At 40.9% G+C, this 26851-nt stretch overlaps 1 protein-coding gene across 1 annotated transcript; it reads left to right on the top strand.

Annotated features, from left to right (window-relative positions):
* On the top strand, nt 1-26851 carry LOC117524793 (transcription factor Dp-1-like). Its single transcript, XM_034186612.1, is given in 17 exon segments — nt 1-56; nt 795-879; nt 5612-5678; nt 12454-12498; nt 12501-12556; nt 12558-12575; nt 15290-15335; nt 15338-15410; nt 15492-15657; nt 17141-17287; nt 17395-17463; nt 18323-18474; nt 20385-20401; nt 20404-20471; nt 20473-20555; nt 25530-25606; nt 25712-26851. Coding segments are annotated over 16 exon segments (1191 nt in total). The 5' UTR covers nt 1-56; nt 795-867; the 3' UTR covers nt 25807-26851.

Below are 26851 nucleotides of genomic sequence, written 5' to 3'. Positions count from 1 at the left end.
TTCCTCCATTCTTGTATGCCAACAACAGCCGTCGAAGAAGCAAGAGTGTGCACTCCGTAAGTGCACCAGAAAAATCTTAATATTAACTCTACTCACCGCGCGAGTGGAAAACATATCACTCTAATGTTAATATGTATCTAACCTTGGTCAGCTTTTGTAAGATGGAGGTAATAAATAAAAAAAAATCTAAAACGTGTTTAAGCTAACTCGCTAGCTACCGAGCGTTAACTCTTAGCACCTAGAGTTAGCTTGCTGCATCCCAACAAAAGACTGTTCGCTGCCGTCGGGTTTTTTTCTCGTATTTATGCAGCTGTTGCCACCGCACGCACGCTTGTTTAACCAGGTTATTGCGTGGTTTTGATTGCAATGGCAGCTTTGCGACGGTGTGATGAAGTTGGTGTGTTTGTGTGACCTGTAGCAGAAGTTCTTGTCCGGACGTGTTCGGTACCTGAAGTAGGCCTTGTGCTTGCTTAGCATGGGAAAAGTTGCAAACATTTAATATGACTTTAATTGGGTTCTGTACATGTGCGCAGTCACGTCGATACTATTGCAGAAGTGTGTTCGGTGCTCATTGTGCACATTTATCAAAAAATTTCGAAGTTAACGTTAGTGATTAGTCAGTGTGTGTGCTGGGTGCAAGGATGGGGCCTTAACCTAAAATAAGTTTAATTTTTAGTATCTGATATTGTACACCATATTTAATATTATAGGATGCTTTTTACATTATGATACATTGGTTGGAAATGAAAGCTGACATTATTAATTGCATGTTTTATTTTTTGTTTCTTTTGCAGTGGTGTAATTGGTAAAGGGAAGAAAAAAAATTCTCTTTAGCCTGAAGATCAACTTCCCTGGTCGTCTGGGATTATGGCTAAAGATGTAAGTCACTACAAGTGTGGTCTGTATGTCATCTTGTTGTACAGTCCTTTGTGCTCAGAGCTACAACACATGGAAAAGTAAAATGGAATGGTTGTTCCACTCAAACAAGGCATCCAGATGATTGCAGTGCCTCACCACCCCCAGTTAATTTTTGGATTTCATTTGAAATCATCATGTGACACAGAGACAAGGGGTCTGGTGCATATGTGCCTCAGTAGAACAGATGTCTGTGCACAAAAAAAAATGTTTCAGTATGTCCTCTGTTTCCTGAGATTTGTTCAGTATGGTCTTTTAGATGATGGCCTCTGACTTGTCCTCAACATGGCTATTGTAAAAGGGTGGTACGCTGTTTATCCGCCAAGTTTTGACTGTATTACTGTGAACAGGCAAATGACTGGCCAAACCTTGAGACAAAAATGGCCATTATGAGGTGAATTATGGAACATTCCAAATTTATATGCAACTTTACCTCAAAACACTTTACTGCTTGGAGTCTTCATACAGTGCTACTGGAAAATATTCAGTGCTTCACTTTTTCCACATTTTGTTATGTAACAGCCTTATTCCAAAATGGAGTAAATTTGTTTTTCCCTCAAAATTCTACTCACAACACCCTATAATGACAAAATGAAAAGTTTTTATTTTTTTCAAATTTATTGAAAATAAAAACTAAGAAATCACATGTACATAAGTATTCACAACCTTTGCTCAATACTTTGTTGATGCACCTTTGGCAGCAATTACAGCTTCAAGTCTACTTGAATATGATGCCACAAGCTTGGTGCACCTATCTTTCTCTATCTGCACAGCCATTTCAGATCTCTTCAGAGATGTTCAGTCGGATCCAGGTCTCGGCTGTGGATGGGCCACTCAAGGACATTCACAGGGTTGTCTTGAAGCCACTCCTTTGATATCTTGGCTGTGTGCTTGGGGTCATTGTCCTGCTGAAAGACGAACCAACACCCCAGTCTGAGGTCAGCAGCGCTCTAGAGCAGGTTTTCATCCAGGATGTCTCTGTACATTGCTGCATTCATCTTACCCTCAAGCCTGACTAGTCTCCCATGTGCCTTTTACTAAGGAGTGGTTTCCGTCTGGCCACTCTACCATACAGGCCTGATTGGTGGATTAATGCAGAGATTGTTGTCCTTCTGGAAGTTTCTCTTCTCACCACAGAGGAATGCTGGAGCTCTGACAGACCATTGGGTTCTTGATCACCTCCCTGACTAAAGGCCCTTTTCCCCCGATCGCCCAATTTAGACGTGCAGCCAGATCTAGAAAGAGTCCTGGTGGGTCTGAACTTCTTCCATTTGTGGATGATGGAGGCCACTGTGCTCATTGGGACCTTCAACGCAGCATAAATGTTTCTGTACCCTTCCCCAGATTTGTACCTCTAGACAATCCTGTCTGAGGTCTGCAGAGAATTTATTTGACTTTATGCTTGGTTTGTGCTCTGACATCCACTGTTAACTGTGGGACCTTATACGTATGTAGACAGGTGTGTGCTTTTCCAAATCATATCCAGTCAACTGAATTTACCTCAAGTGGACTCATCAATTCATTCATTTACCAAACCTTCTTATTTCAGTTGCAGTGGGCAGGCTGAAAGACTGGGTATCCATGGATGCTTGCCTTGAATTTTTGCTCCGTTGTTTAGAAGAGGTGTCCTTTTTTTTCCCACCACCAACCAAAAGTCACATGCAAGTTGGTGTCTTTTAAAATTTTCTCTCTTTCTAAAATTGATGTCACTTACTGGCAGCAGTCACAACTGTTGGCAGAATTTATTTAAATAAGGAGTCCTTTGGATTACCTTTAATTTGTCTGCAGCTACATTTAGTATGAAAATGTTTTGTAAATTACTTTTGAGACCAAAATTGTAAATGGACTGCATTTATATAGCACTTTTATAGTCCAATCGCTTTACAGTGATGCCTCATGTTCCCATTCACCCTGATGTCAGGGTGCTGACATACAAGGCCCTCCCCTACACATTGGGAGCAATTTGGGGATTAAGGACCTCACCCAAGGGCCCTGGGTGATTTGACAGCTATGACAATTTGGCCATGTGACACACTCTCTGGGCATGAGCCAGCAAGCAGGTGCCTCAGTGATGAGGACACAGACAACTACAACCCCTGGCAAAAATTATGGAATCACCGGCCTCGGAGGATGTTCATTCAGTTGTTTAATTTTGTAGAAAAAAGCAGATCACAGACATGACACAAAACTAAAGTCATTTCAAATGGCAACTTTCTGGCTTTAAGAAACACTATAAGAAATCAAGAAAAAAAGATTGTGGCAGTCAGTAACGGTTACTTTTTTAGACCAAGCAGAGGAAAAAAAATATGGAATCACTCAATTCTGAGGAAAAAATTATGGAATCACCCTGTAAATTTTCATCCCCAAAACTAACACCTGCATCATATCAGATCTGCTCGTTAGTCTGCATCTAAAAAGGAGTGAACACATCTTGGAGAGCTGTTGCACCAAGTGGACTGACATGAATCATGGCTCCAACACAAGAGATGTCAATTGAAACAAGGAGAGGATTATCAAACTCTTAAGAGGGTAAATCATCACGCAATGTTGCAAAAGATGTTGGTTGTTCACAGTCAGCTGTGTCTAAACTCTGGACCAAATACAAACAACATGGGAAGGTTGTTAAAGGCAAACATACTGGTAGACCAAGGAAGACAAAGCGTCAAGACAGAAAACTTAAAGCAATATGTCTCAAAAATCGAAAAATGTACAACAAAACAAATGAGGAACGAATGGGAGGAAACTGGAGTCAACGTCTGTGACAGAACTGTAAGAAACTGCCTAAAGGAAATGGGATTTACATACAGAAAAGCTAAACGAAAGGCATCATTAACACCTAAACAGAAAAAAAACAAGGTTACAATGGGCTAAGGAAAAAATCGTGGACTGTGGATGACTGGATGAAAGTCATATTCAGTGATGAATCTCGAATCTGCATTGGGCAAGGTGATGATGCTGGAACTTTTGTTTGGTGCCTTTCCAATGAGATTTATAAAGATGACTGCTTGAAGAGAACATGTAAATTTCCACAGTCATTGATGATATGGGGCTGCATGTCAGGTAAAGGCACTGGGGAGATGGCTGTCATTACATCATCAATAAATGCACAAGTTTAAATTGATATTTTGGACAATTGAAAGGATGTTTGGGGATGATGAAATCATTTTTCAAGATGATAATGCATCTTGCCATAGAGCAAAAACTGCAAAAACATTCCTTGCAAAAAGACACATAGGGTCAATGTCAATGAGCAGATCTGATTTGATGCAGGTGTTAATTTGGGGGATGAAAATTTACAGGGTGATTCCATAATTTTTTCCTCAGAATTGAGTGATTCCATATTTTTTTCCTCTGCTTGGTCTAAAAAAGTAACCGTTGGTGACTGCCACAATCTTTTTTTCTTGATTTCTTATAGTGTTTCTTAAAGCCAGAAAGTTGCCATTTGAAATGACTTTAGTTTTGTCATGTCTGTGATCTGCTTTTTTCTACAAAATTAAACAACTGAATGAACATCCTCTGAGGCCGGTGATTCCATAATTTTTGCCAGGGGTTGTAGAAAAGGACAAGGATATGCCCACATTCCACCAGGCTGCTGCAGATGGCTATTTTTGAGGGGTGGAGATGGACCGTTGCCTACCAGGGTAGTTGCCATATGGGACCTAATGTGGTTCCATAGTGTGATAGATGCAGCGAAGCACAGCACCAACAGATGCGCCCAGACCTAAAGTTGGGTCCAGCAGTCCAACTCCTGCTTGTAAATCAAACAGGTTGGCAGTACTTTAGTCTCTGTACTTTGTGAATATATCTGCTGTCAAATAATATTGTGCTGCACAAATCAAATTAAATAAGGAATATATTTAAATACATTATATAGATCTTGAAGAAGTTTGGAATAATCAGACCTAACAAACAAAAGGAAATCAGTAGTGGGCTGCAGCGCTAATTTTTTCAAATCTAACGGGTGGCGATCTAGATGAACTCTCCAATGTTTGCCAAGGTGGTTTTTAAAGCTGTTGAGGGTTGGTGCACTCACATGTTTGGGTAGGTTATTCCAGATGTTCAATTTTAAGTTGGTGGCCCCTTGATGACATGCTATGGCTTAAATTTATGAAGTTAGAGACTGCGGCATCATATTTCCCTGTCAATATTTGGTAGAGCTTGATATGCTAGGGTAGGGAGCTTCAGTTTCTCCAGTTGTAAGTAAGGTCCTTAAATCCAGGTAGAAGTTTGTGGTTCTCCTTTGAATGTTTTTGAGTGCGTTGATGTGCTCACTAACACAGATTTGTGAACAATATTTGAGAGAGATACATTTTTAGCTCTTTGAGTTCAGCTCATGAAAAATGGGAACAAAAACAAAAGTGTTTATATTTTTGTTGAGTGTAGATTGCAACTGTGGAGACAGTCTGGTAGTTTGAGCCCCAGTGGATTGCAACATTAATTTCTGTTAAGTCCCAGAAGGTGACAGACCAAACAAACATTGAAGATGTATTTGAAAGAATAAAGTTGTATTGGTTTGCTTAACCTTTGGCTGACCTGTTGATATGTGATTCTTTAATGGTGTTTTAAAATGTGCAGTGAAGCAGATTTTAATGCAAGCTGTCTTGCGTCTGTCATTAGAATTATGCCAAACCTGCTCTTCTGTCCACCTGTTGTTTAAGGAGCAAGTTGCTATCCATGATGTTTTTGTCTTCCACAGGCTGGTCTGATTGAAACTAATGGGGAGCTGAAGGTTTTCATCGATCAGAATCTGAGCCCCAGCAAAGGTGACTAATAATCGTGACTTTTACAGCACTGCATATGTTTGAACAACACTCCATTGTTAACTAAAACAAAAAAAATCATTATTGTTAGTTTAAATCTTTACTGGTTCCAAAGTGGATGTTTGTTACTTCATATATACAGTGATATGTAAAAGTAGTGGGCTCCCCTGATGATTCCATGATTTTCCTTTATGAATCATTGGCTGTCTGGATAAGACATTTCAGTTAAATATATTATGTAGCAGACAAACACACTGATATTTGAGAAGTGAAATTAATTTTCTAGTATGTACAGAAAGTGTGCAATAATTATTTAAACAAAATTAGGCAGGTGCATAAATTTGGGCACCCTTGTCATTTTATTGATTTGAATACATTTAGCACTAATTATTGGAACACAAAATTGGTTTGGTAACCTCCTTACACAGGTGAATCCAATCATGAGAAAGGATATTTAAGGTGGCCATTTGCAAATGTTTCTCCTCTTTGCATCTCTTCTAATGGGTGGCGAAATGGGAGCCTCTAAACAACTCCCAAATGACCTGAAAAAACATCATGTTTTTGGGGAAGGATACAAAGAGTTATCTGAGGAACACAGTGAGGAAATGGAAGACCACAGGCACAGTACTAGTTAAGGCCCGAAGTGGCAGGCCAAGAAAAATCTCAAATAAGCTGAAGTGAAGCATGGTGAGAACAGTCATAGTCAACTCACAGACCTGCTTCAAAGACCTACAACATGATCTTGCTGCAGATAGCATTGTTCAACTACACAGCGCATTTTGCACAAGGAGACGCTGTATTGCAGAGGAAGCCCTTTTCTGCGGACACGCCACAGTCGCTTGAGGTATGCTAAAGCACATTTGGACAAGGCAGCTTCATTTTGGAATAAGGTGCTTTGGACTGATGAAACTAAAATTGAGTTATTTGGACATAACAATGGGCGGTATGCATGGCTGAAAAAGAACACAGCATTCCAAGAAAATTTGGAGGTGGTTCCAGTTCCATCATGCTGTGGGGCTGTGTGGCCAGTGCAGGTACTGGGAATCTTGTTAAAGTTGAGGGTCACATGGATTCCAGTCAATATCAACAGATTCTTGAGAACAATGTTCATGAATCAGTGACAAAGTTGAAGTTGCGCCGGGGCTGGATCTTGCAACAAGACAACAACCCTAAACACTGCTCAAAATCTACTAAGGTATTCATGCAGAGGAACAAGTATAATGTTCTGGAATGGCCATCTCAGTCCGCAGACCTGAATATTATTGGAAAATCTGTGGTGTAATTTTAAGCGGGTTGTTCATGCTCGGAAACCAGCAAACCTGACTGAACTGGAGATGTTTTGTAAAGAAGAATGGTCCAAAATACCTTCAACCAGAAAGAAAGTTATAAGAAGCATTTAGAGGCTGTTATTTCTGCGGCTCTACTAAATATTGATGTATTTTTTTTTTTTTTCTGTTGGGTGCCCAAATTTATGCACCTGCCTAATTTTGTTTAAAGAATTATTGCACACTTTCTGTAAATCCTATAAACTTCAATTTTCAAATATCACTGTGTTTGTCTGCTATACGTATGATATATTTAACTGAAATTGCTGATCCAAACAACCAATGATTTATAAAGGAAAATGATGGAAATCATCAGGGGTGCCAAAAGTTTTACATACAACTGTATTGATTTAAAAAAAAAAAAAAAAATCCCATGGTGTTTTCCTTGTGGATATTCACATTTTGGGACATTGTGTCAAATCAGCAAAGAATCTGTTAACGCAAGTCATTGTGGGATGATTAAGCCCCTCTCACACCAGGCCTGCATAGCGCTCCATAATGTGGCGTACCGACTACATTGAGTTTATGCAGCGTACCGACTACATTGAGTTTATGCAGCCCTACGTGACAATCCGCCAAGGGATGCAAAAAAATTAAAGTTGAATTTTTTTTTTCTCAGATATTTTTATGCCAGTCTGTGCAACACTACGCTACTGTACACCATGCTTACGCAATTGTATGCTACCCTATGCCAGTCTGGCAAAAAAAAAAAAAAAAATCCTTTTAGGCTTTTTATCAGTATGTATCTGCATTGCTAGATTTTATTCTAAACTTTGCTGGCAGCAAAGTTTCAAGAAGCAGGCCAAGCTTCCCCCTGCGTGCAACATTTTTTTTTTTTTTTCATGATGTAGCCATTCCAGCGTACTCGATATGCAGCACAATGCAATGCTGCGCAGGCCTGGTGTGAAAGGGGCTTTAGGATTCATGAGTACCGTAATGCTCAAAATTCTCATGTTATTGCTCATATCCTAAAATTAATGAGACACACACCAACTAATTTTCAACTGATTGCCACACATGATTTTACATGCCCATATCTCAAATGATTCAGCAGCCAGTGAGCTGGATTTGGTGTCATTTTAAAGCTCTTTTCAAGCTCCTATAAACATCTCTGTTTACACTTTCCATTTTGAAAGTGTACATGCAAAGCATGACCTGTCAAGGTAAAATAATGTGTATATATCATGGCGAGGACCACATTCAAATTGAAGAATCGAGTTGATATTTTTGAAGAAAAACTGGTCGAACTTTGATGTTAATAAGGTTACGCCCTCTAACTTCAACAAGATTTTAATTTCAATTCTTCTTGGGGGGGAATTTGGATATATGCATCTACAACACGTGAACAATACATGTACAATGTCTGAACAGTTGGGACAAACAGGGATTTGGATACAAATGTTTATATAAGCAGACACTTTTTATGTTTAATTTACAGTTTTAATTTTCAGATTTTCCCCATGTTATGTTTTCCCCCTTTTGGTTTTGAGAAGAAAAAGGATTAAAACGGTAAGCTACAAAGAAAAAAAGGGAGAGGAAAAAAATGGACAGCAAACATAAGCATGAATTTAAAGGGTTTCAAACCACACTTTTCTTCATGTACGACTTGAGTGGATTTCCTGCTGAAACATGGCATACGCTAAACCCCAGAAACTGTTGTATGCACATAAAAAATTCAGATGTATCAAAGTCTGCGTACGCATGGATCCAGGCACATTCCTTTTATACATACCAATCAGCGTGGACATATTTGCTTGCACACATGCCCAAATGTGTCTGCGCTGGTTTTCATTCGGAAGAATTACATGACTAAACCATTTCCTCACCAAGCAACCACCCATCGCGCACTGTGAAAGCTTCTAGCCTGTTCCCAACTCGGCGCATTTGTGCATCACATGATTTGAACATTGATGGAATAAAAATGTTTCCTATTAACAAAACAAATTCATCATAACCTGTGCAGTCAATAGTTCAGATTATACAACCCCTGGCAAAAATTATGGAATCACCGGCCTCGGAGGATGTCCATTCAGATGTTTAATTTTGTAGAAAAAAAGCAGATCACAGATATGACACAAAACTAAGTCATTTCAAATGGCAACTTTCTTGCTTTAAGAAACACTATAAGAAATAAAGAAAAAAAATTGTGGGGAGTCAGTAACGGTTACTGTTTTAGACCAAGCAGAGGGAACAAAAATATGGACTCACTCAATCTGAGGAATAAATTATGGAATCACCCTGTAAATTTTCACCCCAAAACTAACACCTGCATCAGATCAGATCTGCTCATTAGTCTGCATCTAAAAGGAGTGATAACACCTTGGAGAGCTGTTGCACCAAGTGGACTAACATGAATCATGGCTCCAACACGAGAGATGTCAATTGAAACAAAGGAGAGGATTATCAAACTCTTAAAAGGGGGTAATCATCACGCAATGTTGCAAAAGGTGTTGGTTGTTCACAGTCAGCTGTGTCTAAACTCTGGACCAAATACAAACATGGGAAGGTTGTTAAAGGCAAACATACTGGTAGACCAAGGAAGACTTCAAAGTGTCAAGACAGAAAACTTAAAGCAATATGTCTCAAAAATCAAAAATGCACAACAAAACAAATGAGGAATGAATGGGAGGAAACTGGAGTCAACGTCTGTGACCAAACTGTAAGAAACCGCCTAAAGGAAATGGGATTTACAGAAAAGCTAAACGAAAGCCATCATTAACACCTAAACAGAAAATAACAAGGTTACAATGGGCTAAGGAAAAGCAATCGTGGACTGGATGACTGGATGAAAGTCATATTCAGTGATGAATCTCGAATCTGCATTGGGCAAGGTGATGATGTTGGAACTTTTGTTTGGTGCCGTTCCAATGAGATTTATAAAGATGATTGCCTGAAGAGAAGATGTAAATTTCCACAGTCATTGATGATATGGGGCTGCATGTCAGGTAAAGGCACTGGGGAGATGGCTGTCATTACATCATCAATAAATGCACAAGTTTACATTGATATTTTGGACACTTTTCTTATCCCATCAATTGAAAGGATGTTTGGGGATGATGAAATCATTTTTCAAGATGATAATGCATCTTGCCATAGAGCAAAAACTGTGAAAACATTCCTTGCAAAAGACACATAGGGTCAATGTCATGGCCTGCAAATAGTCCGGATCTTAATCCAATTGAAAATCTTTGGTGGAAGTTGAAGAAAATGGTCCATGACAAGGTTCCAACCTGCAAAGCTGATCTGGCAACAGCAATCAGAGAAAGTTGGAGCCAGATTGATGAAGAGTACTGTTTGTCACTCATTAAGTCCATGCCTCAGAGACTGCCAGCTGTTATACAAGCCAGAGGTGGTGCAACAAAATACTAGTGATGTGTTGGAGCGTTCTTTTGTTTTTCATGATTCCATAATTTTTTCCTCAGAATTGAGTGATTCCATATTTTTTTCCCTCTGCTTGGTCTAAAAAGTAACCGTTACTGACTGCCACAATTTTTTTTTTCTTTATTTCTTAGTGTTTCTTAAAGCCAGAAAGTTGCCATTTGAAATGACTTTAGTTTTGTGTCATGTCTGTGATCTGCTTTTTTCTACAAAATTAAACAACTGAATGAACATCCTCCGAGGCCGGTGATTCCATAATTTTTGCCAGGGGTTGTATTAGGGAAACTGGTGTCGCAGACTGATCAGCCCCCCGTCTTCACTGCGCATGCGTCATTTTCGAAGTGTCCGCAGCAATTCACTGATTATGCCTCGTTTCTGTTTAAATCTGCACTTTTTTCATCATCTATCTCAGTGACAGATCGCTGAAGCTTTTGTACAACAATAATTTCCACATAAATTCAGCATTATTAATAAAAGACAGGGGAAGTGATCATAGCACTGACTCTCTACACCTAAACCAATCAGAGGATATTATGTGATTATTAACCATCAGATGACAAAGTAAAACCTCTTAATCGTTCTGAAGTCAGTTTTGCTGTAGTGCTTTTCTGGGCCGGCCGCAGTTCTGCGCACAACTCTAGTAAAAGTGGCTGTGGCAAACGAAATCGGCTTATGAGCCAATTATCATCATGTGCAAGTAAATCCTCGCGTTCCCATTTGCAAGGTATTCTAACACACTGATGCAGCCATTGTAATGCCATTTTACGCATCACTTTGCCAATGCTTCTATGTCCACCCATATAACTGCAAACACGTAGGTTAGGTAGATGTTAGTTGTTCATTGCGGTTGTCTCTGGTGTGCACATCACTCTAATGATTTTTTTTGATTTCACAGTATTAACAGTTTCCTAGCATCACGATACGTGTCACCAGTGAAACATGCGTATGACTGTAGAAACGTACGTACACCAAGCCAGAACTTGCTTGTGACCATGACGCACCGCATGTTCCACAGTCATTTCACTTTTGATACATCTAAATGTTAGCATGGAGATGGACGTGCGCCACGTTTTTGAGCCTGTGTACATGAGGCCCTTCGTCTCTATTATTAGAATTGTGACTTTATTTGTCAAAGGTTGTTTACTTGTGATCCCTCTCTTGGTTTTACAAAATTCCAGCAGTCTTACAGAGAAGGAGAAAAAATTGCTGCGTTGAGACATACAAGCTAACAGACGTGCCAACACAAAGTCTATAACTGGGATGTGTGGCACTTTGGGGCGATTTGCGTTGAGAGTTGCCGCTGTATACATGAATTGAATTGGGATTCCCGTCAGATTATACAGCCTACCAGTGCCGCTAGACTGAGGTGTAGCTACTCTTGATGTTGCAGCTGTGCTTCCTAAAACCAGGGTAGGTTTGTTCCAACATCTGGTATCTTCTCTTGCTGCAGGCAGCAAGTTAAATGTCCACTGCTGGTGGTGGACTTGCTTTCCTGGCCATCTGTTTTCACGATGAAATAATTTAATGTTAATGCAGCTGCACTGTTGGACTTTTACTGTGGAAGTTAATGCATCACTGTGGATGCTAACGTGAGGCAAATTTATCGGGACTTACCAAGATGACTTAAAGTTTTCCCTAAAACAGTCCAATGTTATGACCACATTTTGTCGGGAAGCTGTTAACAGCACTGACGATGTCTGTTGCTCCTGCTGCCCGCTCAACCCGCTTCACCACTTTGAAGTTTCTGGGTGAATGTCTGCTAAAATAATTGCTGATAAACAAAATGACCTGGAGGGAGTGAATGCTTCAGCAGTCGGTTGTCGTGTTGTAAATTGGTGTTTCATTGACATCGTGTTGCACAGATTTGTTTTCACTTTGTAAATGTAAATATCTAATTTTTAAAATTGGTGTACAAAGAAGCTAGAATTTTGAATTTGATATCAATAAGTATGTAAACATTCCATGGGAACAACACTTTTTTTTTCCTCATAGGTGCTGTAGATGGACAACAGGGGGCAATGTAGTTTCATTGAAGAGCTGCTAATTATCTGGTGTTCTCATGTCTTTTGTGCTAGGTGTCCTATCTTTGGTTACTGTTCAGCCTGCAGCTGCTCCTGTGGCCAGCAGCTACTGCCTAAAAACCTTGGGCCGTCTAATGTGAATGTTGCTGCACACGTGGCAACATGTGCCACATGTGGTGAGAACTATTTCATACATCCACCATACAACACATTATTAACATGTCAGGCTTTGTGAATTTTTACTTTATTTTTTATTTTTTTTTTGCCTGAAATTTTGTGATCCCTTTCATAATTTGACGTGTGGTCGTCTGTGACAGCTGTACGTTTTGAAGGATTTGTGCATTGGACACTGCATGTCTCTGCTATGTCTAACTGTTGTGTAATTCCCTGAAATTATCATTGTGAGGTGACCGGGCGGAGGGTGGGTGGAGGCAGTTTAGCCTGAGCTTATCAACTCTTTGGTCAGCAGGATACACCCGTCATCCCATTATATACAAGGAATGTATACATAACGGAAATCAGCTTAGATATCACCTTAGTGAAGGAATAGATCACTTATCTCCTATGTAGTTCACATTTAAAAAGGGAAAAAAAAAATATATATATATATACACACACACACTTTCACATAAATGCTTAAGTACTAAACTCAAAGTTCAACATAGTCAGAGAGTAAGAGCTACTTGTACAGAACAAAGGTTTTTAGACATTTGAAGTTAATATTGTAATTGGCTTTATGTGAATTGTTTGAATCACAAAATGACTAAATCTGTGCTGGTTGTCTGCCTAGAATTTTGTCTTAAATAATAAATAAGTGAGCCAAAGTATATCTAATATTCTGTCTCTGTAACTGAAGGGGAGCTGGCATTAGGTAGTAGACATGATTAACTTTCTGTACATGGGGCGTGTGTGTGTATGTGTCTTCTGCTCATTCAAGTCTGTTGAAATGCAGCATTTGGTCCTTTATAGTGTACAGTGGATAAGTTTAGTGTTTTTCCTTTACTCACAGTGCAGTGTATTTATATACAACTGTGCATATGCATTAAATCTGTGGAAGAGTTTTGTTTTGAGGCTGTGCTTGTTACTTGGTTATTTGGTTCATTCCTTGAGTATAGGGCACCGCAGTCTCGTTTGAACCCTGCGTGATATCGTGGGATTTGACCACTTACGAGGACCTCCGCTCCGTTGCGCACTATATACACAGCATAAGTTCACACGGATAAATGGTGTACTGTTTTGTTTTTGGCTGCAATCACCAAAGCAGTCGCGAAAAGGTCCCCCCCCCCCCCCCCCCCCCCCCCCCCCGATTCCCAGTGGAGAAGAAAAGACGAGGCAGATGGGAGACGTTGTGTCGGTAAGTGTTAGCCTACACAGCTAACCAGAGGCAGCTCCGTTCTCTCGCCTGCAAAACCGCCTCTACACGTTTGTGCTCCGGGCCATAAACAAACAGCAACGCATGTTCACTTTACCACCGCATCTTTTTCTTTGCATTTTCACTTGGTTTGCATGTAGTTTGCCCAAAAAACCCCATTGAAATGCTGTGGGTTTGTCCCCCAGAAGTAGAGAAATTACATGTTTTGTGTCATATTTTACCCCTTTAGAGCGCCTGTCCCCAAACGAGACTGCGGTGCCCAATTAATAGCTACAGTTTGATTTGCTGACACGCTTCTAAGCTTTGGTGATCGTAAGACGGCCATATTCCTGAAACACACTAAATATTAGTCTAGGGAAAATTTTATCCATATAGAGAGAAACATGTCCCAGCAGCCAGGGGCTGTGAGCATGGACCGGGCCACCCGCCCTCGACCGCCACCCCAATCCTCTCTGTACCTGACCCCATGGCCCCCTCTGCAGGTGGTGAACCCACAGAAGGGGCGGGCCCACGTTGGCTCCTTCGGGCTGAGCCCGGCCGGGCCCCGTGGGACCCCGGCTCCGCCATACCGGGGGACGTCTCGGTCCTTGATCTGTCACTGGTCATGGAGGTCCTGACCGAAAGAACGAGATCGCGGGTACAAGCGGCTGAGATGAGTTTCCTCTGCAGGGTGGCTGGGCACTCCCTTAGAGATAGGGTGAGTAGCTCGGTCACTTGGGAGGAGCTCGGAGTCGAGCCGCTGCTCCTCCACATCGAAAGGAGTCAGTTGAGGTGGCTTGGGCATCTTTTTCCGGATTGCCCCCTGGACGCCTCGCTGGAGAGGTGTTCCGGGCACGTCCCATTGGGAGGAGGCCCCAGGGAAGACCCAGGACACGCTGGAAGGATTATATCTCTTGGCTGGCTTGGGAACGCCTTGGGGTTCTCCCGGAGGAGCTGGGGGAGGTGTGTGTGGATTGGGAGGTCTGGGCGGCTTTGCTTGAGCTGCTGCCCCCGCGACCCGACTCTGGATAAAGCGGAAGAAAATGGATGGATTAGAGAGAAACATGAACTGTAAATCTCCCAGCAGTTTTGTGCGCATGCTCTGTAATACTGTGCCACATTGCATTGTGGGTAACAACAAAACATTGAATGTTGAATGTTTAAAGAATGCCAGCCTGAATAAATCTCATAAAAGTGTGTGTGTGTATACGTAGTTGGCCAGTCAAATTGCATCGCTCAGAATTTCTGCCCTCGCTTCAATTGCTGATGGCCAAGTAGCTGCTGAAAAGATTCGAGGGGGGAATGACAAATTTGTGTGACATGCCAAGTTGTGTATAATAATCTCTAAAATAAGCACTGTGTGGTTTATATTGTAAGTACACTACCAGCCAAAAGTTTGGACACACTTTCCCATTCAGTTGAATGGGAACTGAATCATGGAGAATCATGCCGTAGATTTGTTTTGTAATGTGAAGCAGTGCTGTGTGTTTTTTACTTTTATTTCCCCCCTCTTTTATTTTTTTTTTTTTCTCCATGTAGGTGATAGGAACACCTCAGAGACCAACCGTATCTAATGCAGTATTGGTCACAGTCCACATACGCCCAGTTCGCAGTTCCTCACTCAGAGCCAGCCTCCAGATGCCTCTCCGTGGTCGTCGGGGGTGAGTCGCCTGAAGTCATCATATGTATATAAATGGCTTCCGTTGTGTAACTTAATATAAAATTTCTGTTTTGTCAGCAGAAAGCGGGGGAAGAAAGGGGAAAAGAACGGGAAGGGATTGAGGCATTTCTCTATGAAAGTTTGTGAGAAAGTGCAGAAGAAAGGAGTTACCACGTACAATGAAGTGGCTGACGAGTTGGTCGCAGAATTCAGCTCTACAGACAATCACATGTCACCCAATGAGTCGGTGAGCGGCACACCTGCTGACATTTTTCACAACACACAGAACACATTTGTGGAGCTACAGCGATAAATCGACCACTAAATTAATCAGTAGCTATTTTAATAACTTCTTTCATCTACCAGGTTAGTCCCATTGAGATCAAGATCTCTTTTCCAAGGGAGACCTTGGTCAAGAGGGCAGCATCATGGTTACATTAAAATAATAAAAATAAAATTAACATCATTAAACTTAAGTAAAACACTTGCACACAGATGAGCAAGATAATTTTAACAATAACTGATTTGTGGTTTTGAGTATTTTTCTTAAAATATCAAACCTAGGGGTGTTGCATGTTACAAGTCATGGTTCTAATTGCATCCAGGTTTTTAGTCATAAATTGGATAGGGTTTCTTTTTTTTAATTCATCAGAAAGAAGGGGAGTGGGTGGAGACAAATATTAAAAAAGCCAAGAAGGTAATAAAACAAGGTGTGCAATGTATAAATAACATCTCAAAATACAGTTTGTTGTATTAAATTACAGTATAAACAGTGCTAGTGAATAAGAATGTCAGTGTCATAAAAAAAATAATTAAAGAGAAATAAAATGGCACATCTGAATTTATAACATTTTTCAGTGTGCCGATTCAAGTGGTTGGAACACCTCGTATACAAGCATGTTTTGTGCAACAGAATTTGAGTTTAGTTGCAGCCTCTTCACTGTTTGTTTGACAAACAGCAGGTGTTCCAGAGATGCACACTGAGGCAACACAGAAGTGAGGTGAGACATATCATGGCATGATTTCATAGCAGCGATGTATGAACACAATACAAAAATTCTATGTAAATGCATCTCAAGTGTGAATGTCAAATCTCTGCTGTTGGTGTAATGATTGTCTTCAAAATGCTCCTCAAAGCATTTCCATGCTTGAGATAAACGCTGGAAAACTCCTTTTCTTGAGGATAATACTGACATCTCTATTCGCACAGAATTTAATATAAAGATAAACTTTATTGATCTCACAGAGGAGAAATTCACATGTTACGTCAGCTCTTAAAAAAAAAAAAGACCTTTTCATAATTTCTGTAGATCATTTTACAGAGATGTATAATGTGGCCATAATGTTAACCAACCTGTGAACATTGCACTTGGTGAACATGACTAACACGGCGCATCTGTACTGGTTAAGAATCACAGATGAAGCCTGGTAATAATTACTTTGCCCTCCTCCCGATATAAAACTAATTGTGTCCAAACAGGGCTTCAGACAGCAAACTGAATAGCTTTGTGTCACGTTCCAGATATTTGAGGGCATCATCTTAAGACTTTGGGAAAACACAAGTAATTTCTTTTGGCTCCTCCTGTTGCTGCTCTGGGTCTCCACATTAGATCTGATGTGGAGCCTCATTTTGACTTGGCACAAGTTTCACACAGAATACCCTTCCTAACACAAGTACTATTGACATTTTTCACCACTTGAATCTCTTTGTTTTTGTCTTTTTCTTGTAGCATGTCTATGACCAGAAGAACATTCGGCGCCGTGTGTACGATGCACTTAATGTGCTCATGGCCATGAACATTATCTCTAAAGAGAAGAAAGAAATCAAATGGATTGGTTTGCCCACTAACTCTGCTCAGGAGTGCCAAAACCTTGAGGTACAAAGACCATGAAGACCTTTTTCATATCAGCCTCTACCGAGAATGTCCTCTTTTAAAATGTTAACCTCGGTTATCACTCACAGTCACACTTTTGTTAAATGCAGGTGGAGAGACAGAGGCGACTGGAGCGGATTAAGCAGAAACAGTCACAGCTTCAGGAACTCATACTGCAGGTAGGAATTAATCAGGCGTCATACTAATTTTTTAATATGGAACAACTGTCTTATTGTTCTCAAACTATAGTGATGTTTATTTGAAACTGGATGATTATCCAGTTGAGAAAATGATGAGAGATTCTTGCCATTTGTTACAAGTTTATTACGGAACAGTTTTATAAAAAGTCATTACAGTCTTCTGTGCTATGTTGCAAGTGAATTCTAAGAATTGTACAAAGTTCCATTTAAGTTATTTTGGCCTCTTGTAAGGAGCTTCATAGCAGGAAAGTCTTAAGGGCTTGAACAACCTCAATTTATGCTCTTTTTGCTGTATGTGTGTGCTACCACTGGCTGAAGCAAAGAGGAGGATTATGGGTAATCAAATGCTGAATAGGCTTTGAACACACTGATATGGATGCCCACCTCAAAACAGCATGTTGCACAACAAGCCAGTACCATGACAAAATGGCACACAACATCCAGGAGTTGGATGTTACATCAACAAAAAGTAATTTCTTTGCTTATCTTCTCCCATGTTGCTTGGGGGTCGCGTGTTGATTTGGCAGAGGTTTTACGCCAGATGCCCTTCTTCACACAACGCCTCTGGGGACCTTCTTGTTGGGAGGCAAGCATACTAACTGCTTGTGCCACCGTGTCCTCTACATCAAACACCAGGAAATGCAGATTTATTTCCCCACACAGAAATGGCATGGTATGCTAACTGGCTAAATGTAAGTGTAGCTGCCTTGGTGTCTCGTGATTGCTTAAATTCTGGATGTTATCACTAATCATCATTCATTAAGAGGACAAAGCAACACTGAAAGCATAAGTAGCAGAATGTGTAATGCCTTATCATTTTTCCATTTTTATCTTGCAGCAAATAGCTTTTAAGAACCTGGTTCAGAGGAACAGGCAGACAGAGCAGCAGGCTAACAGACCTCCACCTCCCAACTCCATCATCCACCTTCCTTTCATTATCGTCAACACCAGCAAGAAAACAGTCATCGACTGCAGCATCTCCAATGATAAGTATGTGACCACAAAACTTAATTTGTAACACTTACTAGATAATGACACAATAAGCACTGTGCAGTTTGATGACAGTATGTCCAAGGAATTTGGGTTTAAGAGCTCATCACACTTTGGCGTCTTTTTGCTCTGCTGAAAAAAAAAAAGTTTTCAAGACCTTAATAGATGATGTGTATCTTTACGCCACATTCACTGTATTTATTTATTTTTATTCATTTTTTTTGCAAGACTTTGTGACTGTCCAAGTCTTGGATTTGCGACAAAGACCCGTTGTTTGCAAACTTCAAAGCTTAGTGTCAAAATCACAAGAGCGCTAGAACTTAATGGTCAAGTTCTTTGAATGTTGTGAACTGATCAGCTGACAAGCTGCACCATTTTTGCCGTACATAATTAAAGAACCTCAAGTAGCCCACCAGTTTCTTTACTTAGTTTGTATTCACACACAGTGGTGTTTATTTCTGGATGCTTTAGCGTAAAGCGGATGAGAGTCTGAGTCCTCCCTGGAACAGGCTGCAATGCCAGTCCTTGGAGGTTACTTCCCCAGCCAAAGCTGGTAACCATTTAAATCTGGCTGGACAGGGACAATTCAAATCAAGTGTCATGTTTTAGCAGGAGTCTTCATGAACTCTGATGTTTGCAGATGACATTATGACATTTGTAGTGAGAGCAGAGAGCGGGTTGACACTAGCCTGAAAAGGTGGAGATACGCTCTGGAGAGAAAGGGAATTAAAATCAGTAGGAGCAAGACGGAGTACGTGTGTGAGTGAAAGGGAGCCTGGTGGAGTAGTGTGGGTTCCAAGGAGTGGAGGCGTAAGGTAGGTAAATTTAAATACTTGGGTCAACTGTCCAAAGTAATGGAGAGTGTGGAAGAGAGTGCATGAAAGGTGGAGAAAGGTAGCAATAGTGATTTATGACAAATGAGAGGGGTAGTTGTACAGTGTAGAGATGAAGGTGCTAACAATAAGATGAGGATGAGTTGGAGGTTGCAGAGTTGGCGAGTGATTTCCTTCAGGAGTGACGAGGATGGACAGGATTAGGAATGAACATGTCAAAGGAACAACACAGGTAGGACCTTTTTATAGAGGGTCAGTTGAGATAGTTTGGATGTGCAGAGGAGAGATCCAGGTATATAAGGAGAAAGATGTTGAGGATGGAGCCACCAGGTAAGTGGAGAAAAAGAGTTCAGAGGGGTTATAGATGTGATAAGGGAATACGCAAGTGGTGGAGTGACAGAAGGATGCAAAGGACAAGTTGAGTTGGAGATGGCTGAAAGTTGAAAGTAGTAGTTGTCATCCATTTTGAAATGCTACCATCCAGTTTGAGGTCCCAAAATGCTGGCATTTGTGCAGAGGTTTGCACCAAGCTGTTTAAATAAAAGCAACAAAACAGCCTTCCTATCATATAGTGGGGCGGCATAGCAAAACAATTGTGCATCTGTGGATAAAAGCATCAATTTTGGCACACACATTTTGTTTTCAGATATGGGGCCATCCTGGGAGCTGACCTATAAAAAGCTACAGGGGGCAATAAGAATTACACAGGGTCAAATAAAAAAAAAAAGCTCCAATCATGTTGAAAACAGACCCACATTAATGTCCAATCCCAACAATCCAAAAAGGTATAGTCTGGGCTATCTATGACCGAATGTTATAGGGTAAAAACAGCAAAAATGGTGACAAAGTTCAGTTTGTACAGGGGTCAAAAGTTACAGTTGCTCCAATTTTATGGAAATTATAGTTAAGCTGCGCCACTGTTAGCTCACATGAACAGGCATGAATGTGATGATGTTTCATGGACATGATAATTACTGAGTAGTCAGTTGGATCAAATACTTGGCTCTCTGTTTAGGCATGCACTGGATTTTGAGATAATTACATATTTCCTGTTTAATTTCTTCCTCTTCTTTGCAGGTTTGAATATTTGTTCAACTTGACAGCATGTTTGAGATCCATGATGACATAGAGGTGCTGAAACGCATGGGCATGGCCTGTGGTTTGGGAGGTCGGGAAGTGTTCTCCAGAGGACCTAAAAGTGGCACGCAGTCTGGTACCCAAAGCCCTGGAGCCCTATGTTATAGGTCAGTGCATGGTGCCTTCCTACCTAAATGTTAAATGGACTGGATTTCTATGGTGTTTTTTAGGCTGTGAATCTCATCACCAACAACGATTCGTACGCATCTCGATACACTACAACGATAGATAGATTCACCCTGTTCCAATTCAATGTGATTTGGTATGTATGATGGTGATTCATTCCTCGCAATGCGATACGATGCCATTTGGTGTAAGACTTTGCGATTCAACATGTTGCAAAGAAATTATACCAAAAATTTTAATGGAAAATAAGAAGCTGCAGTTCAGTATGGTGTTATGGCATTCTTCTTCTGATTCTACTAGAGGCAAAGGATTTGTTTTTACTCCTTATAAGCAGCAAATTACCAGATTCAACATTATGGAGCACAAATCAGTTCACTCATACCTGCAACCTGCTTCATCACACTCTCTGAACTTAAACAGTAAGACAAGATCACTCTTAATGAGTGACTTAAAGTGAGTCACTCACTTATATAGTACCGCCTTGGCAAAAGTAATACAACCCCTGGCAAAAATTATGGAATCACCGGCCTCGGAGGATGTTCTCAGTTGTTTAATTTTGTAGAAAAAAAGCAGATCACAGACATGACACAAAACTAAAGTCATTTCAAATGGCAACTTTCTGGCTTTAAGAAACACTATAAGAAATCAGGAAAAAAAATTGTGACAGTCAGTAACAGTTACTTTTTTAGACCAAGCAGAGGAAAAAAATATGGACTCACTCAGTTCTGAGGAAAAATTATGGAATCACCCTGTAATTTTCATCCCAAATCTACACCTGCATCAAATCAGATCTGCTCATTAGTCTGCATCTAAAAAGGAGTGATCACACCTTGGAGAGCTGTTGCACCAAGTGAACTGACATGAATCATGGCTCCAACATGAGAGATGTCAATTGAAACAAAGGAGAGGATTATCAAACTATTAAAAGAGGGTAAATCATCACGCAATGTTGCAAAAGATGTTGGTTGTTCAGCTGTGTCTAAACTCTGGACCAAATACAAACATGGGAAGTTGTTAAAGGCAAACATACTGGTAGACCAAGGAAGACATCAAAGCGTCAAGACAGAAAACTTAAAGCAATATGTCTCAAAAATCAAAAATGCACAACAAAACAATGAGGAACGAATGGGAGGAAACTGGAGTCAACGTCTGTGACCGAACTGTAAGAACCCACCTAAAGGAAATGGGATTTACATACAGAAAAGCTGAACGAAAGCCATCATTAACACCTAAATAGAAAAAAACAAGGTTACAATGGGCTAAGGAAAAGCAATCGTGGACTGTGGATGACTGGATGAAAGTCATATTCAGTGATGAATCTCGAATCTGCATTGGGCAAGGTGATGATGCTGGAACTTTTGTTTGGTGCCGTTCCAATTAGATTTATAAAGATGACTGCCTGAAGAGAACATGTAATTTCCACAGTCATTGATGATACGGGGCGCATGTCAGGTAAAGGCACTGGGGAGATGGCTGTCATTACTATCATCAATAAATGCACACGTTTACGTGATATTTTGGACACTTTTCTTTATCCCATCAATTGAAAGGATGTTTGGGGATGATGAAATCATTTTTCAAGATGATAATGCATCTTGCCATAGAGCAAAAACGTGAAAACATTCCTTGCAAAAAGACACATAGGGTCAATGTCAATGGCCTGCAAATAGTCCGGATCTTAATCCAATTGAAAATCTTTGGTGGAAGTTGAAGAAATGGTCCATGACAAGGCTCCACCTGCAAAGCTGATCTGGAACAACAATCAGAGAAAGTTGAGCCAGATTGATTGAAGAGTACTGTTGTCCCTCATTAAGTCCATGCCTCAAAGAACTGCAAGCTGTTATAAAAGCCAGAGGTGGTGCAACAAAATACTAGTGATGTGTTGGAGCGTTCTTTGTTTTTCATGATTCCATAATTTTTTTCCTCAGAATGAGTGATTCCATATTTTTTTCCCTGTCTTGGTCTTAAAAAGTAACCGTTACTGACTGCCACAATATTTTTCTTGATTTCTTTAGTGTTTCTTAAAGCCAGAAAGTTGCCATTTGAAATGACTTTAGTTTTTGTGTCATGTCTGTGAATCTGCTTTTTTTCTACAAAATTAAACAACTGAATGAACATCTCCAGAGGCCCGGTGATCCATAATTTTTGCCAGGGTTGTATGAGATTTTTCTCACCAGTTTTGCTGGAGCTCAGTTCGCAATCTGAGGATATCTGAGTGGAGCAGCAGCGGCCGTATGGTTTAGCAGCACGGCATTCTTTACAAATGACCTGTATTGTGAGTTTCACATCTTTTTAAAAAGAGCCAAAGTATCTCCAAACGCCTTATTTAGATGTTTAGGTGTGTCAAAAATCTCCAACTGATCGCTCGGACCTCCATTTTGTTGTGGTAGTAATGTGCTTTCAGGTCTGTCCATGTTCAAAACAAAAGCAAAGCAGGAATGGTGCATCAGTGTGCCTCGGAAAAAAATCGATGCAAGCAGGCAGCAAGCGACACGATCACGATTTACCTGTCAATTGAATTGATGCACGCTGAATGAATTAATAGACTTCCATCGCGCACGTTTGTATCTACACTCAACAAAATATAAATGCAACACTTTTGGTTTTGCTCCCATTTGTATGAGATGAACTCAAAGATCTAAAACCTTTTCCACATACACTATCACCATTTCCCTCAAATATTGTTCACAAACCAGTCTAAATCTGTGATAGTGAGCACTTCTCCTTTGGCTGAGATAATCCACCACCTCACAGTGTGCCATACCAAGATGCTGATTAGACACCATGATTAGTGCACAGGTGTGCCTTAAACTGTCCACAATAAAAGGCCACTCTGAAGGTTGCAGTTTTATCACACAGCACAATGCCACAGATGTCGCAAGATTTGAGGGAGCGTGCAATTGGCATGCTGACAGCAGAATGTCAACCAGAGCTGTTGCTCGTGATTGAATGTTCATTCTCTACCATAAGCCGTCTCCAAAGGCGTTTCAGAGAATTTGGCAGTACATCCAAACCAGCTCACAACCGAGACCAACGTGTAACCACACCAGCCCACGACATCCACATCCAGCATGTTCACCTCCAAGATCGTCTGAGACCAGCCACTCATACAGCTGCTGAACAACGGTTTGCACAGCCAAAGAATTTCTGCACAAACTGTCAGAAACCGTCTCAGGGAAGCTCATTCGCATGCTTGTCGCTCATCGGGGTCTCGACCTGACTCCAGTTTCGTCGTCGTAACCGACTTGAGTGGCAAATGCTCACATTCGCTGGAGTTTGGCACGTTGGAGAGGTGTTCTCTTCACGGATGAATCCCGGTTCAAACTGTTCAGGGCAGATGGCAGACAGCGTGTGTGGCGTCATGTGGGTGAGCGTTTTCTGATGTCAATGTTGTGGATCGAGTGGCCCATGGTGGTGGTGGGTTATGAGGGCAGGCGTCTGTTATGGACGAAGAACACAGGTGCATTTTATTGATGGCATTTTGAATGCACAGAGATACCGTGACGAGACTGAGGCCATTGTTGTGCCAATCCAAGACATCACCTCATGTTGCAGCAGGATAATGCACGGCTCCATGTTGCCAAGGATCTGTACACAATTCTTGGAAGCTGAAAATGTCCCAGTTTGCATGGCCGGCATACTCACCGGACATGTTACCCATTGAGCATGTTTGGGATGCTCTGAACCGGCGTATACGACAGCGTGTACCAGTTCCTGAGTACCAGCAACTTCGCACAGCCATTGAAGAGGAGTGGACCAACATTCCATAGGCCACAATTGACAACCTGCTCAACTCTATGCGAGGAGATGTGTTGCACTGCATGAGGCAAATGGTGGTCACACCAGATACTGACTGGTATCCCCCATAAAACAAAACTGCACCTTTTCAGAGTAGCCTTTTATTGTGGACAGTCTAAGGCACACCTGTGCACTAATCATGTGTCTAATCAGTATCTGATATGGCACACCTGTGAGGTGGGATGGATTATCTCAGCAAGGAGAAGTGCTCACTATCACAGATTTCGACTGGTTTTGTGAACAATATTTGAGGGAAATGGTGATATTGTGTATGTGGAAAAAGTTTTAGATCTTTGAGTTCATCTCATACAAAATGGGAGCAAAACCAAAAGTGTTGCATTTATATTTTGAGTGTAGATACCAGTTGTATGATTAATCTCCACATGCCTAGTGTTTTTCTTCTCCTCCCTTCCCAGTTATTGATTTGTTACATTGTACTTGTTAATTACATGTAAAACAGACTTGTTGAGGTCTTCCGTACAGACGGTGATGACTTCATTAATTTGTGTATTTAATTACAACAGATTTGCTACCGCTGACATAAAATGTATACTTGGGATATTGAGGGCAGTTGGATTCAGACCCAATCAAGGTTGCGTTTTTTGTGTGTGTGTGTAAATTAGGCATCAGAACCCTAATGACGCTCTTTTCGATCATGGTCCATTTTTCATCATATTTCTGTTCATAGATCATATCTTACACAGTTTTCTATACAAATATATGTCACATTGAAAAAGCTGAAATTGTTCGAACATTTTGATATGCATCGCAGGGCATTATACTAAAGTATCTTTTTTTTAAAGGGGGGACTTCTTAAGACAGTGAATGTTCTGTCTCGGTCATTTCATTAGCACAGTGGAGCAGTTCAAACAGGCAGCACTCTCAGCTTCAACAGAATTGCTGCCAGTGCATGTTGTCTACATTCTCTGGCCACACTCCTATTTTGAGTAGATTTCATCAAGGGATGCCATCTTGCAGTTTGCCACCATGGTCCTGAAGCAATCATACTGGCTTTTGGTTGTGTAATTCTGACTTTGTACAGCTGGGTGCAGTACAAATTGAAAAATTAAAAAAAAAAGAAGAAGCCACTGCACATTATCAGATCGGAAGCGAAAATGCAGTTATGAAGTCATTTATTTATGATCACGTTGCTTTTCATAGGATGGCGAAGGGTCCCATCAGCAATGTCTACATCACCGGAGGGTCTTCTGCGAATGGAGCTCGTGTCCTGCAAGCAGGTGAGAGGCTGTAAAGACATAGTCAGGTGTTCTTCCTGGTCCTTATAAAGCCACTTTTTCCCAATATCACTGTGTTTTCAAAGCCATGAATTTTTGTCATTCTAGTGACGGCTGTGCTGACGGGACCATGGCCTCAAGCTCTAAGAATCTCACTACAGTGGGTCTCGTGTCGAGACTCCAGTATCATACATGGGGGATGACGATGAAGAGGATGACTATGACGAAAATGATGATGATGACTAACCTGTCTGTGGATCACAACCCTCCAACAAGCACAGTCCTACGAACCACCTTCACCATGGGGAATTTAGTCCCCTTTCACGTGTGCTTCTTCAAACTCGCTCCCCTTTCCATGCCTGTATGTCTCGTGGCTTCTCAGGGGTGTAGATGAATTTTGAAAGCGCAGAGGTGTACTTTGCACCCACTCTTTCCAGCTCCGGAATCATGTGCAGCTGCACCACAGCTCTCGGCGAGCTGTTGTCCAGGGAACTGTAGTTTAAAACCTGGACACCATGCCGAAGTCTTGTATGTCTACTCCAATCCCATAAGCATCCCTTTGAATGAAAACTACTGCTGTTGGAGAATGTATAAGTAGTTGCTTGAATAGTTGTCCCTGTTATGTTGCCATTGCAGATGTCATAACCTATGATCAAATGTTCCAGGTTGGCCCAAGTGTCTGTTTTATTGCGTGTTGGCATACTACATGATTTCTATATGGCCCCATTTGTCATGCATCCCAGATGGGGCACCATCTAATGTTTGATACTTTTTTGTTTCGCTGTAATTTCAAACTTGCATCCTTGTTACATTGCCCTGGCTCTTTGTATTCTGTAGGCAGCTGCTTTCATGATCTTGTTTCTAGTTTTTTTTGTATACCAGAGTTGAGGAATTCACCATCACCACCCTGTCACACTTGGTAGTGTTTACAAAAGAAGTGCACCAGCAAGGTCAAGACTTCTAGAGAACCTAAAACCCCAATAGGAAAATAAGCTTTGTTGATTGCGTATCTGAATCCTATGATGATTGTAGCTTATAGCATCTAGAGGCCAGTGGTACAGCTAGACCTGAAATTATTAATGTATCAAATGTGTGGTTGTAGTCTGTGTACTCCCTTCAAAGATCTCCCTTTTAAAACCGAGCAACACGTACTGACTCTTCCAAATACCCTTTTCTGTAATCTAAGTTTGCAATTAAATATAGATTGTTTTAATAAGTTTGTATCTATAAAGGAAAGTTTAACATTGG

This window comes from Thalassophryne amazonica, chromosome 14 (assembly GCF_902500255.1).
Source record: "Thalassophryne amazonica chromosome 14, fThaAma1.1, whole genome shotgun sequence".
NCBI classification, from domain to species: domain Eukaryota; kingdom Metazoa; phylum Chordata; class Actinopteri; order Batrachoidiformes; family Batrachoididae; genus Thalassophryne; species Thalassophryne amazonica.
Note: the sequence above shows the minus strand (reverse complement) of the source record. Positions and strands in the feature narration are given on the sequence as shown.